This window comes from Taudactylus pleione, unplaced genomic scaffold (assembly GCF_031769625.1).
Source record: "Taudactylus pleione unplaced genomic scaffold, aTauple2 ptg000241l, whole genome shotgun sequence".
Taxonomy (NCBI): Eukaryota; Metazoa; Chordata; class Amphibia; order Anura; family Myobatrachidae; genus Taudactylus; species Taudactylus pleione.
Genome location: NW_028284643.1, coordinates 1,486,676 through 1,503,956, shown reverse-complemented (window position 1 = coordinate 1,503,956; position 17,281 = coordinate 1,486,676). Strand labels below are relative to the sequence as shown.

Genomic DNA, 17,281 nt, shown 5'->3' with positions numbered 1-17,281 from the left:
TTGCTGCCCCCCCCCAGGAGAAAACAAAATAGTAAAGATTATCTGATATTTAAGTGTTGGCTCCGTATGAAAGAGAGTCTCCCTCCGCCTCCCTCGCAGATCTTGTTCCCCCCCATTTGCTGAACATCGGCTACAACGCCAGAGTAACTTAATTAAGTGTCTGCCTTGCCGCACACCTGTAAACAATGACTGAGCGAGGCCAGACAATAATTTCCAGATGTAACGGGATAATATTGCCAACAATACAATTAGGCATAATAAAACTATCCAGACATCTCGCAGACGATTCAGAGTAAATATGTGTAACAATAAATAGACCATTCATTGAGTCTGGAACATCCGCGCGTTGATGTCAGCAGACGGGAATTTAATCGATGGAGTTGGTCTTTGCATCTATACAGCCGTGCGGTGGTATATAGAGAGAGATGATCTTCTGCATTACTAGTGACATCTACGCAATGTATACACAACATTATGCATTATACTGTGTACGTAGCATCACAGCGTTGTCACCGCCTGTAATACGCACCCAAAGCGCTCTACACAGCAAAAATCTGCTCAACTATGAGGGATTCAATTGGCGAATGTTACCATCAAGACATTTATGCGACTTGCGATTTTACCCTTATAAATAAATGATTTCAGTTTGGGTAGTGAAACGTCTATTTCCAAGTTGGCTCAGAAGCCGTGTGCTAATGAGAGAAGGTACAGCCGTACGCGGTTACACAATTACACCATGGCAGGAGAGGCGGACCTACCTCTAGGAACTTCATAAATGCCGGTCTGGCTTCCTTCGCCACCCGGACTGCGTCCTTGGCGTTGAGAAAGTTATCGATGTAAGCAGAGTAGATGGTCACCAGGATTTCCTTGGAGAACTGCAAAGAGAAGAGACAGATGATTCCTTGGAGAACTGCAAAGAGAAGGACAGTGTGTAGGAGTCTCATAGAGAACACAGGCCCTCATTCAGAGCCGTTCGCTATTTGTGGTCGCTCGTTTAAAAACAAGGGGTGGCTATTCAAATGATCCGTACGCACATTGCAGTCTGTTCACACCTCTAAGTCTGAACGAGCGAGCAAAACATACGCTCGTTTATTTGTTAAAAACGCCCCCTGGCCGCTCGCATCCTACGTCATGTCCGCTATTTATTAGATTAATCGAGTACATCGACCAGCGTATGAACTGCTCGCTATTCTTGTGGTTGGTGTTTGCTACCACAAATTTGCGAGCAGTTCTGGCTATAAAATAACCCAGTGACGTGGTCAATGACGCTGCTGTTTTAAATATGCACACCCATAAAACGCCCGTTTTGACCTTTAAGCACGCCTGCGTTCGGATCTCCACTCCCCATTTTCAAGCACCTTCCCCTGTTACCACCCACATACGCCTCATTCTGTCACTCAAAATAGCAGGCACTCGCTATATTGCGTACCAACGATTTTCGGCCGCACTGACTGGTTCGCGCATGCGTACTAAAAACCGTACGCATGCGCAGATGTGCAAACATCGCTCGGAACGAGCGTACTGCCGCTAACGAGCGGCTCTGAATGAGGGCCACAGATATACCATAGAGGACAGATATGTCTGACCATGACTATTGCAGCCTTCAAGATCTAACCTGGCAGTTTGGGAATGGCCTTAAGAAACCGGAGATTTAAGTTATTTAAAAAGACATCACTGGCCCTCAATGTTGATCCTCCTGTGTTATTTTACAACTGCCAGTTTGGGTATGGGAGGCCGGCAGTTGGGAGGCCAGAAGTCATAACACCGACAGCGGCTCCGTAAGTATTCTAACCCTCCCCCCTTCACCTCCTAACCCTGACCCGCCCTTCCCGCATCCTAACCCTAACAATCCCATCCCGCACCCTAATAACGCCCCCCCCGTTAGTGCCTAAACCTAACCATCCCCCCTAGTACCTAACCCTCCCCCCTTCACCTCCTAACCCTGACCCTCCCTATCTGCATCCTAACCCTAACACTCCCCCCCGCACCCTAACCCTCCCCGTTAGTGCCTAAACCTAACCACCTAACCCTTCATCCTAGTGCCTAACCCTCCCCCCTAAGTGCCTAATCCTCCCCCTTCACCTCCTAACCCTGGCCCTCCCTGCATCCTAACCCTAACACTCCCCCACACGCACCCTAATAATCCTCCCCATTAGTGCCTAAACCTAACCCTAACATTCCCCCCTCCCCGTTAGTGCCGAAACCTAACTCCCCCCCAGTTCCAAACCCTCCCCCCTTAGCGCCTAGCCCTCCTCCCTTAATGCCTAGCCCTAAACCGGGATTTCGACCGCCGACATCCCGTGCGGCAGCAAGTTAACTACATCCCCAACCGGCACTGCTATCTACGATTATGTACAAGTTTACATATATTTTGGAACGAAGAACGGGCTCCGAAACGGTCAAGCTGGCTCCTGGGACCTAACAAAAAACTGTCAGCCCCTGCTTTAGGGTCCATTTTGTCAGCAGCCAATTAATCTATGAGTATAGGGTTCTGATCAGAATAGAAATCATGAGACCAGCAATGCTAACCACTGTGCCACTGTACCAAATTCCAGGAAGCGCACAGGTAGAAATTTAGCAAAATGCAATAAAATTGTTTCAATCTGCTCTACAGTCTATATCTAATAGTGACTCAAGTATCCAGAGATGAGGCACGAAGATTGGTTCAGCAAGCAACATGGCCGCCTGTGTCTAAGTTGGTGAAGGGAACACTATAAATTATTACAGTTCTTGCACCCACTAATTCCAAGGCCTTCATCACTACTGACATGCATTATAGCCAGGTACTGTGGGTAATGGCCGCCTGTACTCAGAAGCGGCGGGGGGCTTGTCTGGCACAGCAGTTTATTGATTTGCTTTAAGAGGATATATCTAGAGATGTTTCCCAATTTTATGGCCATGTGTGACATTTAATAAGCTCTTTAAGGGTGAGTACTAAACTGTCTGCAACATGGAAAAGTCTGACACTGACCTTTCAGTGTTATCACGTTTTAATGTACCTCACAAAAGATTTTGGAAGGCACTAAAATTAGACTGTGTGACGCCAAGGCCTATGTAGGACTTCAGAATATAAATGTATATCTGCAAAACTGCTGTCATTCATTGCACACTGCAGAGATATACTTTATGTTCTAAACAAAGACTTATAAGGTACCTTACACCAAGGACACAGCACATTTTATTTTGCAGTAATTTGTTATTTCCTGTGCATCTGTTATATCCTCATTGTAGAAGTGGGCAGGGTTAGAGTGACCTGTACCTAATCATATCATCAGAAAGCTGAAAGCAATACAGAGTATTTCAGAGGATTAAAGGAGTGGGAAGTAGTGTCGTCTCTGCTAGTGTGATTGTATGCGACAGGGGCAGTGACATGATGTGAGGAGGGGAATGGAGGCATCAGGAAGCCACAGACCGAGAGTTATATAGTGGGAGGAGCAGGGTCCCCAGCAGCACAGAGTATATCAGGAGATGAGTGATATGTTAGTGAGGACAGGGTTGCATGTGACAGGGGCAGTGATATGATGTGAGGAGGGGAATGGAGACAGCAGGAAGCCACAGACTGAGAGATATATAGTGGGAGGAGCAGGGTCCCCAGCAGCACAGAGTATATCAGGAGATGAGTGATGTGTTAGTGAGGACAGGGCTGCATGTGACAGGGACAGTGACATGATGTGAGGAGGGGAATGGAGGCAGCTGGAAGCCACAGACCGAGAGTTATACAGTGGGAGGAGCAGGGTCCCCAGCAGCACAGAGTATATCAGGAGATGAGTGATGTGTTAGTGAGGACAGGGCTGCATGTGACAGGGACAGTAACATGATGGGAGGAGGGGAATGGAGACAGCAGGAAGCCACATACCGAGAGTTATATAGTGGGAGGAGCAGGGTCCTCAGCAGCACAGAGTATATCAGGAGATGAATGTTGTGTCAGCGAGAACAGGGCTGGGAAGAATGTAGACACATAGGGCCTTATTTTGTGCAGTTTGCAGGCGCATCTAATGCTAATGCTATGGCTGTGCATCATCTTTGGATGCAGACATTTTCAGCGACACACCCGCATCGGCTTAGATGGCGAGAGCGATGCGGTCCACATTGCTGGCAATGGAGACCCAGCGGTGCCTTTTCGGCTTCAGCAAAGCCTTTCGGGTACTGCCGGGTCCCTGCGTCATGCACAGAGGGACCGTCGTACATGCGCATTACATCGGCACCAGGCGCTGGCAGTGTTAAGCTGCCAGCAGGTGAGCTGAGGACCCCGCCGACGAGGAGGACTTCGCGGGACCTCACAGTAGGGGTAAGTATTGATAAATACTAGTGGCATTTTCGTTTGTATCACAGTGATATTGGTCCCCATTTTTAAACAAACTAAAATACCAGCAGCAATTTTAGTTTAGTATCACTGTGATACATATGAACATGCCATGGACTGCGTTCCTCATTACAGAGTTAAACAAGAAATTGTCTTACGGGTCCTGCAATAGAACAGACCAAGCAACACTTTCCTCTGACAGTATGGCGTGCAGAAGCAGAGCCGCCATTACAGCTGCAGGATGAGGCATTCTATGGTTGTGCTGGGAAACAATGACACCAACAAGATGGCTGCTGTAATGGTGACGTATCTCTGCAGGCCCTTCCGCTGTGGTTTTGGCTGCCTATAAGCAAATGAAGTGACCAAATATACCACAGATGTGACTGGCTCTGGCCCAGCACAGTGTGGCAGCTTCTAAGAGGCTGATATCTTGGACCTGCGTCAAGTCATTACAGCCAGAGCCCGAGATCCATTAATGAGGGGACCTTGTAAAAGGCGGGCTGTGATGGAGAAGCCGGATTCTGTGACAAGACGTTCTCAGTATCTCACCTTGACAAAACTGCAAGGCGTGCTGAATGGGGCTCAGGACCTGACTCAGACCCGCTCGCTCGATGCGTATTCGAAATTCAGCAAGGCAGGCGATAGCACGGCAAGGCATTAGCACGCCCACTCTTGGCGTGCGATCGCACAGTGTATGCAGACGCCCACCAGCCTGTCTTAAGAAGCCCACTTGCGCACGTCATCTCCAGGAAGTGTATGCAACCATCGGTACATCGGGTACCATCGGATGTGATCGCAGCGCTTGTGGCTGGTCATGCCCTATCGCGAGCACTTCAGTGTAAAAACCAGCCATGTGACGTGTACCATGACGCTGCCTGTTAATTATGCATGCCTCTGAAATGGCGTTGAGACACTTAGGCACGCCTGCGTTCGCACCTCCACTCCCGTTTCCAGCGGCCAGCCCCTGCCACCACCCACTAACGGCTTCTCCGGTCACTCACTCTGCTGGGCAGTCTATGCGCAATGAGCGATCGCTTCCCGATCTCTCGCACTGGTTCGCGCACTGCGATGCATACGTATGCGCACAATGCGAACCATCAGCAGCTACGAGCGAACGCACCTTAGCGAGCCGGTCTGAATCAGGCCCTCAGTTCTAAGTAACAGATCTATGATAAAGGCCAGCGACCTACACCCTGCATGCAGGCCCAGTCATTCTCTGATGTCTCAGCCTTTCTAGGTAGAAGTAGGGATATGGCACTTTACTCATTTATAGCTGGACTATGGGCAGACGGAGCATCTTAGCTGTCCGCCTGCTTGTACTTTACCCCTGATTCCTACACTGAAGATCATGGCCTAACAACCTCCTACCACACTGGTTGCAGGCCTACTTGCACTACACTTAGATGGACCTCCGCAGTACCCAAATAATCATCTAGCCACCTAGCAGGTGCCACGTGTGACATGATGTGAGGAGGGGACTGTAGGCAGTAGGAAGTCACAGACTGAGAGGTATATAGTGGGAGAAGCAGGGTCCCCAGCAGCACAGAGTATATCAGGAGAAGAGTGATGTGTTAGTGAGGACAGGGCTGCATGTGACAGGGGCAGTGACAGGATGTGAGGAGGGGAATGGAGGCAGCAGGAAGTCACAGACAGATGTATATAGTTGGAGAAGCAGGGTGCCCAGCAGCACAGAGTATATCAGGAGAAGAGTGATGTGTTAGTGAGGACAGGGCTGCATGTGACAGGGGCAGTGACAGGATGTGAGGAGGGGAATGGAGGCAGCAGGTAGTCACAGACAGATGTATATAGTTGGAGAAGCAGGGTGCCCAGCAGCACAGAGTATATCGGGAGATGAGTGATGTGTTAGTGAGGACAGGGCTGTATGTGACGGGGACAGTGACATGATGTGAGGAGGGGAATGGAGGCAGCAGGAAGTCACAGACTGAGAGGTATATAGTGGGAGGTGCAGTGTCCCCAGCAGCAGAGAGTATATCGGGAGATGAGTGATGTGTTAGTGAGGAGAGGGCTGCATGTGACAGGGGCAGTGACAGGATGTGAGGCGGGGAATGGAGGCAGCAGAAAGCTAAACACAGAGTTATATAGTAGAATTAGCAGGGTCCCCAGCAGCACGGAGAACTGAGGTTAGGTTCCTTGGCACTGGGAAGTGTTATCATACGTAGCTACATCAATCGAAGTTAGTACATCCAACAACTTTATGCTGTATGCACTTGTAATTTAGACTGCATGCCCCCAGCAACTCAGGAGTTATAAGGGTACCTGAGAAGAGACACATTGCTGGGGTGAGCATGTTTAGGGTCAGATGTAAGAGTCTTGAACAATTCTCAGAGATATCTGCTGGCTCTGCATCGGTATAATACCTCCTAGTCCTGTGCTTAGAGATTTCTGCTACTTACTGACTCCACCAGGATGTCCCCCACGGTCTGGATCTCCGGCCAGTTCTGCACACAGTAATGAACCTGCTCCAGGAACTGCTCGTGATGTTCCAGCAGCTCCGGTATCTGGTCAAAGATTTCATCCACCAGAGACGGGTCGCACAGGACGGGATTCTCCGGGTGCTTCAGAGGCTTCATGTAGCCCTACGGCAGAGAGAGCAGTAAGTCATACATCCGCGGTGAGACAGACACATAACTGACTGACACTTACTACTCATTTGTATCGCTCAGCTCTAACGGGAGAAACAAATTAACAATATGGGATGTATCATGGAAAACTTGAGTTGGGAAATAGGACGTTAAACATTCATAAATATGCATAAAAAAGAAATGATGAGCTTTGTAGGATATGATCCTTACCCTACAGGTGCTATGAGCTGCACCTCTGTACAGTTACCCGAGATGGTATGCAGTCACGATGCCGATGGTCTAGATACCGATGGTCTAAATGCCGACGGTCGGCATCCCGGCTGTCTAATCCCGGCAAGGGTCTAATGACAGGCGTCAAAATCCTGACGCCTGTTATTTTACCTAAGGCGGGAGCCTGACGCCCGGCATCCTGATCGAAGGTAAGCCGGGGGGGCTTAGGGTTAGGCACCCCCCCCCCGGAGACTTAGGGTTAGGCTGTGGGGAAGGGGGGGTTATGTTTAGGCACTTACAGGGGGGGGGGTTAGGGTTAAGCACTTGGGGGGGGGAGGTTAGGGTTAGGGACCCCTAAGGGAAGTTTAGGGTTGGGGGGGGTAGGTTAGTTAGTACTTACCTTAGCTGCTGTCGGGATCTTCACTAATGCCTCCAGTGTTATTTCATACCGATCCCCCGAGATATACTGTATATGAATAAAGGGAACCTGTAATTCCCCAGTCCTTAACACCAAGGGGTGAGTCGTAAAGGTCTCTCTTTTTTTTAATTGAAGCAAATACACTGATGCTTAATGAACATCACATACAATGGTAAATGATGTACAATAGACACAAAGTAGCATGCATCCACAGGCGCCCATTCAACACACAAAACATCTAATCAGAGCAGAAATATAAAACAAAATAGGAGGGACGTTAGAGAACAGATAACTACCAGAAGTATACAATATAAAGACATACATGTAGCTCAAGGCTTGAATGTGAGACAGACAAGCAAGGGCGTATCTATAATAGGTGCAGGGTGTGCGGTGCACACGGGCCCCTGGGACCAGGGGGGCCCACACCGCACACCCTGCACTCATATACTCTTTATTCTCAGCTGTTCGCTGACTCTAGAGTACCGGGCCGGCGCTGCAGAGAAGCAAAAATCACTTGGAAAATGGCGGCCGACATTTTCCCGGTGACTCGCGCATGCGCACTACTGCTGCCCATGGGAAAATGGCGCAGGTGCCATTTTTCTGGAGACCCACACCTACGCAGTAAATTCTGGAACTACGCGGCAGTGGCACCGCTAGAGAGAGGAGGGGGCCCGCACGGAGGCTGCACGTAGGGCCAATCTTCTCTTAAATCGCCCCTGCAGACAAGATTCTCCTTTTCAGCTAAGTTTTATTCCATGTTAGTTACATGGAATAAACATCCCCTCTATTCTACACAGTTACTCCCCCTCCTGTGTTATATTCTACCTGGTTACCGCCCCTCTATTCTACACGGTTACTCCCCCTCCTGTGTTATATTCCACCTGGTTACCTTCCTTCTATTCTACACGGTTACTCCCCCTCCTGTGTTATATTCTACCTGGTTACCTCCCCTCTATTCTCTACGGTTACTCCCCCTCCTGTGTTATATTCTACCTGGTTACCTCCCCTCTATTCTACTCAGTTACTCCCCCTCCTGTGTTATATTCTACCTGGTTACCTCCCCTCTATTCTACACGGTTACTCCCCCTCCTGTGTTATATTCCACCTGGTTACCTCCCCTCCATTCTACACGATTACTCCCCCTCCTGTGTTATATTCCACCTGGTTACCTCCCCTCTATTCTACACAGTTACTCCCCCTCCTGTGTTATATTCTACCTGGTTACCTCCCCTCTATTCAATCTGATTATTCCCCTTATACACACAGTTCACACAAAAATTACATTTATTCTGTCTCTTAGCGAAACAACCTCAGACCAATATTACTGTGTGAATGGATTATGTATAACCCGCTAAGCAGTTTTTCCCATTGCAATCTGGCTGCACCAGTACTGTATGTAATTATGTGGCACTTACCCTTATTCTCCTGAATGCAATCTTGTGAGTACGACGTCCTCACTTATTATCTATCAGTACCCAGTCTGTTAAACTTGGTTCTGCCCAAACTGTAATGCATTGCGATCATATTGGTGCTACATAATAAGGGGTCTATTTGTTATCCACACGACCAGCCAAAACGCCAGTGAAAACAACAGTATTCTCCGGAGGGTGGCTATCTCAGGACTTCATGCTGTTCATGAAAGGGTTAACACCTTAACCCATCTACTGGGGCTTCCCTGTGGACCTCTATGAAGGCTGCGAAAGATGAGATGCAAGCTGATTAAGCATAAGGCTATATAAGAGTCCTTAGTTTTTTGCAATTGGCTAGAATTTTGGTCAACTGTTGCTAGGTAGAGTAGTTTGGGGGGGTTTGTGTGGTTGGTTGGTTTCTGACCATGTGTGATATATTGGGAGTGGCTATATGTGGGCTTTATAAGGCTGGTGTACACCCAGCAACTTCCTTTCTGGACGGTGTTTGTCCCTCCCCCCCTATCTCTTTCTGATGCTCTTTTTATGTTGTGTTCTTACACTATGTTATTACCATATTGGGCAGGAAGGTGCTACAAAACAGCGGCCACGTAAGGTGTAAGAAAAAGCTGTGGAGCATATTTCCTTTGAAGGGTCATAGTATGGCCTACCTCTGCGGGAGGACTTTGGGCGGGGCGTTTCAGTCGCTCCCTAATATTGGTTAAGTTACGTTAAGTTGGTTAAGTTACGCTCAGCTTACAATGACCACAGGGGGAGGGGCGTTTCAGTCGCTCCCTAATACTGGGTAAGTTACGCTCAGATTACAATGACTACAGGGGGGGGGCGTTTCAGTCGCTCCCTAATATTGGTTAAGTTACGCTCACCTTACAATGACCACAGGGGGGGCGTTTCAGTCGCTCCCTAATATTGGTTAAGTTACGCTCAGCTTACAATGACTACGGAGGGGGGCGTTTCAGTCACTCCCTAATATTGGTTAAGTTACGCTCAGCTTACAATGACCACAGGGGGGGCGTTTCAGTCGCTCCCTAATATTGGTTAAGTTACGCTCAGCTTACAATGACTACGGAGGGGGGGGGGTTTCAGTCGCTCCCTAATATTGGTTATGTAACATATGGCTGGAGCTGAGTGTTTGTAGCATCCTTCTTTGACTCCCAAAAGTAAATTAAAAGCTCAGGGACATACCTTCAATAAAAGCAAGTTATGACCATTTAACCAAAGCAGTCTGTGTCCGTGTCTTTATTTTAGTATAAGTTAGTTGTAAGTTGTTATATTGTTTTTAATTGCTATAAAGTTATGGATGCCTTATTGATAAGTCTGAGGATGGTGTTAGGTTTGCTTGTCAACGAGGATCCCCCACCGGGTCAAATCACAAGGGGCATGCGCGGACATTATCCGGCCACTATGCATAACGCTTTCTCCTAACTGAAGAGAAGGGGTTTTTTTTGTTTTTTTTTGCCTGGGCGCGGATGCAAATAATGCTCATCCCAGTTGGACTTCCCATCGAGACTTCCCCAGGGGAGAGGTGCATGAAGTAGGGAAGCCAGTTTAAAACCAGTTAAAATCAGGTGACGGCCGGAGCAGGCCCAACGAAAGCGGAATCGCACAAGGAAAATAATGTACGATCCAAGGAATTCATAAACACAGGCCACAAAGTGTACACAGACACTAGGTGAATTATTGCTGGCAGGGACTTGCTTATTTAAACACATTAAACTTTCATTTATTCAACCTCAGCTCTGTCATATTTCTGACAGGAAAGTAGATTTCCACCGCAGATATCGCCGCCGACCACCAGGCGAGATGTGCCCAGGGCATGCGCAGCAGGCACGATGTAAGAAATTATATATATATATATATATATATATATATAGAATCAGTATTCATGAGTGGCTGCCCCTCATGCCTCCCTGGTGTATCCAGAGACTGGATATAGTCTGCATACTCATTACTAGTGCTGCCACCAGCGTGTCTAGGGCACAGGAGAATATTTACCATTTCTCATCTCCTTACATCCTAACACTGCTTTGACTTTTAATGAATCTCGTTGCAAACATAATTCTTATTAATTAGGTGAAGTGGGTGTAGAAAATCAATGTCTGCGCCATTCAGAGCAGCGCGGTTGCAGGGGAGATAACATCAGGCAACGTGCCAGCCTTCAGGCCTCAGGAAATCATTATACTCGGCTCTACACGGAGATTTCCTGTGGTAATGAAAACAGTGGTAACGTGACTGGGAGCGTGGACAGATACCCTGTATCCTCCTGGCTCTCCAGATGACAAAAAAAACCCTTTCCTTATAATGTTTTATGCATCAGCTAATAGGACTCCTTAAAGGGGATGGATCATAAAAAAAAAATTACATGTAGGGTGAAATTACTGCGTTTTAAAGTTGATATATTTCATCACTGTGGAATATTGGGATAGGGATAAATTCACTTGCAACCTCATTAGCATAAACCCACCTACTTGGGGTGAGCTGTCGTCACCCTCTAGTTTCAGCCAGGGCCGTAGCTAGGGTAGTGCGGCCGGTGCCATCGCACAGGGCACCACAGGTCAGGGGGCGCTGTTTGGGCCTGTCAAATATCTGTTTATTATCATTTTTGCTTGCAGCGTCCTCTTATTTCATCCCCAGCATCTCCTGGCCTCTCCTATCTCTCACCTGGCCCTTCCCCATGAGGCCATGGCCCTTTTTTGGGTGCATTATGTCCCTTTGAAAAATGAGGGGGGCGCCAATGCTCTTTCTGGCACAGGGCACCAAAAAGTCTAGTTACGGCTTTGGTTTCAGCACCGCCCATTCACAGAGCAGACAGCAAGCACCGCTCACACAGTACCACCCCCATCTGTAATCTAAAGGAAGCCCTTCCACCAACCAACCAGCATGGTCTTCCCTTCCTAAGCCAATAAGATGTGTTTATTAGACTCTGGCAGGAGAGAGCTTGCTGCTGATTGGTGGAATTAGATCTAAGCTGGCAGTGGCGGTAGCAAGAGACTCGCTGACAACTCTGATGTAGACAGTTCTATATGGAGTGTCCGCTTGCTAATGAGGTCGCCGACCGCCTGAGCCTGAATGAGGAAGCACATGATCTTGGAGAGGGGAGGAGAGCATTAAGTAGGTGATACACAGATACACAGTACATTGATCAGGGTGCACAATTGCATTGGGTGCAGGAAGGTGCCCTGAGCGTGTTCACTGACGCACTGGATCCTGGTATTCTCTGTCTAGCCCGCAGTTACGTCAATAAGCCCTCTCTGAGCTTTGCCTGCGCGCGAACGCCCCATTACCCTTATGATGATCTAATCAACCCCCTAATTACTCGGGAACACTGGAGAGTAAATCAATCTGACAGGTGCCTGTACTAAGTCTACCTTCTGCATAAAGGACATAAATTAAGATAACATGGAGCGTGACGTCTCACGTTGGCTTAGAAGAACTGTCAGGTGAGATGTAGCCCTTAACCTGTGCGCTCACCCCCCCCCCAGGTGTACCATATACAGCAAGGAATTACTATTCATTTTAGTGTGCAGAATATTCATTTACTCATTTTCAGAGATCTGCAGAGCATTGCTCCATTCCAAGTACCCCATAGCAAATATTTTGGCACCGCATTCCAAAGATCGTCTGTTAAAAGGAACCCTGTCCGGCACACGTTATCTTGCAGGAACAGGCTCCCAGACTGGCACTCCTCCTCAGTGCGCTTTTTTGTTATGTGACCTCATTCAACACCAGGTGTAATTTGCAGAACATGTTTTTGTTGTTTAAATAGAAAATCCGACCCTGGTATTTGGTACATAAGGAGGTTTAAACTGTATGGCAGCTGCAAAGGTTTCGGCAAAGTACATGAGAACTAAACAGTCCGGGTCTACTGATAAATGTAAAATGAAAAAAAAAAGACATTTAGTGATGAGAGAATGTCTTACTGACCTGAGATAATCCTGGTGGCAGATTCCCTTCCAGGAATTCAGCCGTACTGAGGAAAGAAGGTCATTGTTAAGGAAGGTGGGTATATGTTAATAAGAAAGTCCCGCAACTACCTTGAGGGCTGGTATGTCTTGGCTAGATGGGGCCGTGTAGCAGCTTAAACAGCTGATAGGATAGAGTGGCTGAAGCTTGTGAGCTCGTAGGAGCAGATACAGCCTTGAGGGCTGGAAGAGCTTTGGCTGGCTGTGGCCTGTGGGCCTGAAGATGAGATGCGGCCTTTGGGCCGGTAGCAGCCTTGAGGGCTGGAAGAGCTTTGGCTGGCTGTGGCCTGTGGACCTGAAGATGAGATGCACGCCTTTGGGCCGGTAGCAGCCTTGAGGGCTGGAAGAGCTTTGGCTGGCTGTGGCCTGTGGGCCTGAATATGAGATGCACGCCTTTGGGCCGGTAGCAGCCTTGAGGGCTGGAAGAGCTTTGGCTGGCTGTGGCCTGTGGGCCTGAAGATGAGATGCACGCCTTTGGGCCGGTAGCAGCCTTGAGGGCTGGAAGAGCTTTGGCTGGCTGTGACCTGTGGGCCTGAAGATGAGATGCACGCCTTTGGGCAGGTAGCAGCCTTGAGGGCTGGAAGAGCTTTGGCTGGCTGTGGCCTGTGGGCCTGAAGATGAGATGCGGCCTTTGGGCTGGTAGCAGCCTTGAGGGCTGGAAGAGCTTTGGCTGGCTGTGGCCTGTGGGCCTGAAGATGAGATGCACGCCTTTGGGCCGGTAGCAGCCTTGAGGGCTGGAAGAGCTTTGGCTGGCTGTGGCCTGTGGGCCTGAAGATGAGATGTACGCCTTTGGGCCGGTAGCAGCCTTGAGGGCTGGAAGAGCTTTGGCTGGCTGTGGCCTGTGGGCCTGAAGATGAGATGCACGCCTTTGGGCCGGTAGCAGCATTGAGGGCTGGAAGAGCTTTGGTTGGCTGTGGCCTCTGGGCCTGAAGATGAGATGCGGCCTTTGGGCCGGTAGCAGTCTTGAGGGCTGGAAGTGCCTTGGCTGTTTTAACAGAAGACTGTAGGAAATACGCTGGATTGAGACCCGTGCTGCCAAGTTGACACAAGCCACTGGTGCTGGAGTGAGGGCCTGTGCCGCCGGGTTGACACAAGCGCGAGTACACTGACTTTCGTACTGAGGACGCTGGAGTGTGGCCTGTCCCACCGGGGTAACACAAGCGCGAGTACGCTGGCTTGCGTACGGAGGACGCTGGAGTTGCGGCCTGTGCCACCGGGTTGACACAAGCGCGAGTACGCTGGCTTATGTACTGAGGACGTTGGAGTGCGGCCTGTGCCACCGGGTTGACACAAGCGCGAGTACGCTGGCTTTCGTACTGAGGACGCTGGAGTGTGGCCTGTGTCGCCGGGTTCACACAAGCAGCTGCCGCTGGAGTGCGGACCGTGCCGCCTGGATGACACTAACGGCAGGTAGATGGTATGCAAACCGTGCTGCCCAGATGACACAAACGGCAGATATACAAGACAAGCAGGAGGGCTGGATACTCTATTGGATTACAGGAGACAGTGCCAGAACCGGAAACACGTGAAACGGCATCGGAGCAGCGTTCACAGCCCAAGGGCATGGACGCAGGAGCCAATACGGATCAATCCCAGAACGCTGGCCCGGCGTTCGCTTTGCACAGCATTAGCAGTGCGGCGGCTTGTGACAGGCATGAGCTGGGCCACATTTCAGGGGTAGAAGTTTAAGATCCTATCGGGTGAGATCGTTTATTTCTTCTGACAAATTAGTTTATGGTACAATTAATCATACTCCATTTGTAAAACGAGAGTTCTTTTCATTTATATACAGATTATTGCCTCCTAATCTCGAACTAGATCAAACCTCCTACTAAGCTCTGCTGTACATAATGTTTAATAGTCTCAGTGGAACATTTCAGAATCATTGGGTGCTTCATTCTCTTCTACTAAACTCAGAATAACACGTACATATACGAAACAAGTTAAAACATATCAGCATAAGGGGGTGTTCTTTCAAGCATTATGGGGAAGTAATCACTGGCGTTTGATATGTCCTTTTACTAGCATTTTACAGATATCCATCGTTTTCCGATGCACTGAAACGCGTCAAACGTAAAAACTGGACAAGCAGCAATGGGGAAAAGAAAACTACAGTAATGAGACAATGACGTATGGATTCACTTGGAACAATGATTTATTAAACAAGCCATGTACAAATTCACAATTCAATCACCAGTGGGTATGTGCCCTTGATCATAGTAGCTTGTTATACTCTTATAAAACATAACAGCACTTGGAAAATCAATGATACACAATAGGGACACATGATAGCAATTTACAGCCAAAAAGAAGGAGAAAATACCAAAAGGTTCAAAAACCCTGATCATAGCACTGGTGCAAGTTTCGATGGTGAAACAAATGATACATTTTATTTTGTAAGTGTAATTATTAAACTGTTTTATAAAGTGTCATACAATATGTCACTGTGATTATTATTTCTGCATGATATTCCATATTCTGGATATTTTTACCACCAACTAAGGCCCTGATTCAGACCCGCTCGCAGACCCCGATTCAGAGGCAGCTCGCAGGTCTGAAGGGCGGTTTTTTTTTTTGCAGTCCGGCCTCCTGGCCGCTCGCTAAGCTGTGGGTGACTACCCACAGCTTTAGCGAGCGGTTAGGCGATGGTCGCGACCATTGGGGCTTGCGACGAGACCCTTGTGGTAGGGTCTCGTCTGCCGCAAGCCCCAGTGAACTTCCGTCTTCCGTTTCTAATAGAGCCGGAAGCTCACCACTGACATCACTCGTGATGTCAGTGGGGCCGCCCCCAAACCTTCGGGGAACGCCTCCGTTTGGCCAGTCACACCCCCCCCCCCGACCTGCCTACCAAAGGGGGCGAGCTGTCGATCAACATCGACAGCCGCCCCTTTTGGATGCGAGGGCTGGAGCAAGTGATTTCTCGCACGCAGCTCGTGCACACTGCCCGGCCATCGACCCGCTTGCGAGCAGATCTGAATCAGGCCATAAATTCATAATTCATACCGTAATATGCCTCTATATTTCTTAAGCTAGTAAAGGCTCATACACACTAGACGGTGTGTGATGAGCGATATTGGTCGCGGCGGTACCCGGCGGGGATGCCGACAATCGGTAAGTGATGTCGGCCACAGGGGGGAGCGGGAACATGCTGCATGGCATCGTTAACGATATTCCTAGATTGAGATGCATGTTCAGCCGACTGGGGATGTCGGCAAAGACACGCGGGAGCGCGCATCGTTGATCGTTCACTACATACACACTGGATGATATAACAAAATAGTTATCGTCCATATTGGTCATGAATATCGTCTAGTGTGTACACGGCTTAAGAACATCTAGTGATTGCCTATAGAGGCCAGTGGAAAAATGGAAATTTCTGGTTACTTTCCTGTGGTGGAAGAAGCTCTAATACATTATTTAATACAATGGTGTTCAATAATCAATTGTATTGCACTATTTTTTTTTTTTTTTGTTCATATATACATTGCGAATTTGGATTAAATTTTATTTGCTTGAGGATTTGAAGAGCACAGCGCTTGAATGTAAATATTCTATATAACATTTGTTTGTTTCATAGTTTGTGTGGATACTGCATAAGAATCTTACTTATGTCAGAATGTGACTGTTAGAGCAGCTAATATTATATCTGGCTGTTCCTCTGCAAGGAAAAATAACCAGTCAATAGAAAACTGGGCCTTAATATTACTGGAAATAGTAACAAAACAAATGTGATTACAGTTCTTCATCATTGGCTCAACTTTCGTATATCCCCAGACAAACACAACCTTTCTGAGGCTCAATTCTCAGTGCCATCATTTATTATCCAATGTGTAAACTGTGCCACCGATTGAGGTGTCATCTGAAATGAGATCCTCTGTCATACTGAGGCCTCCGGGGACAGCGGGGGTGAAAATGAATGATTTATCCGCACAACAAAAGGGATTTGGAAAAAAAACAACAACCATTACTTCTTCTAAGATAAACTGTGCAATGTAATTCCTAGTAACAAACCAAATTGTTGTCAAGAAAAACAAAAAATAGAGTAATCTGACATTCCCAATTCCATGCTGTGTCTTCCAACACTTTCCAACTTTGCAACATTCTCCACTTTCATCCTGTACCTTACAACATCTTTCTCCTCCATTATGTACTCTTCAGCAGCATTTTTCACCTCCATTCTGTACCCTTCAACATGCTCCACCTCCATTCTGTACCCTGCAACATGCTCCACCTCCATTCTGTGCCCTGCAACATTCTCCACCTCCATTCTGTACCCTGCAACATGCTCCACCTCCATTCTGTACCATGCAACATTCTCCACCTCCATTCTGTACCCTGCAACATTCTCCACCTCCATTCTG

At 48.2% G+C, this 17,281-nt stretch overlaps 1 protein-coding gene across 5 annotated transcripts in view; it reads right to left on the bottom strand.

Moving 5' to 3' along the window:
• ARHGEF17 (Rho guanine nucleotide exchange factor 17) overlaps positions 1-17,281 on the bottom strand; it is a 284,958-nt gene that overhangs the window by 67,510 nt on the left and 200,167 nt on the right. For all 5 annotated transcript variants that reach the window (XM_088479556.1, XM_088479554.1, XM_088479557.1 and 2 more), the window contains exons 4-5: positions 6,718-6,900; positions 759-875 (exon numbers count right to left, since the gene is read on the bottom strand). In XM_088479556.1, the coding sequence (XP_088335682.1) occupies positions 759-875; positions 6,718-6,900 (300 nt within the window). The remainder of the gene's footprint in view (positions 1-758; positions 876-6,717; positions 6,901-17,281) is intronic.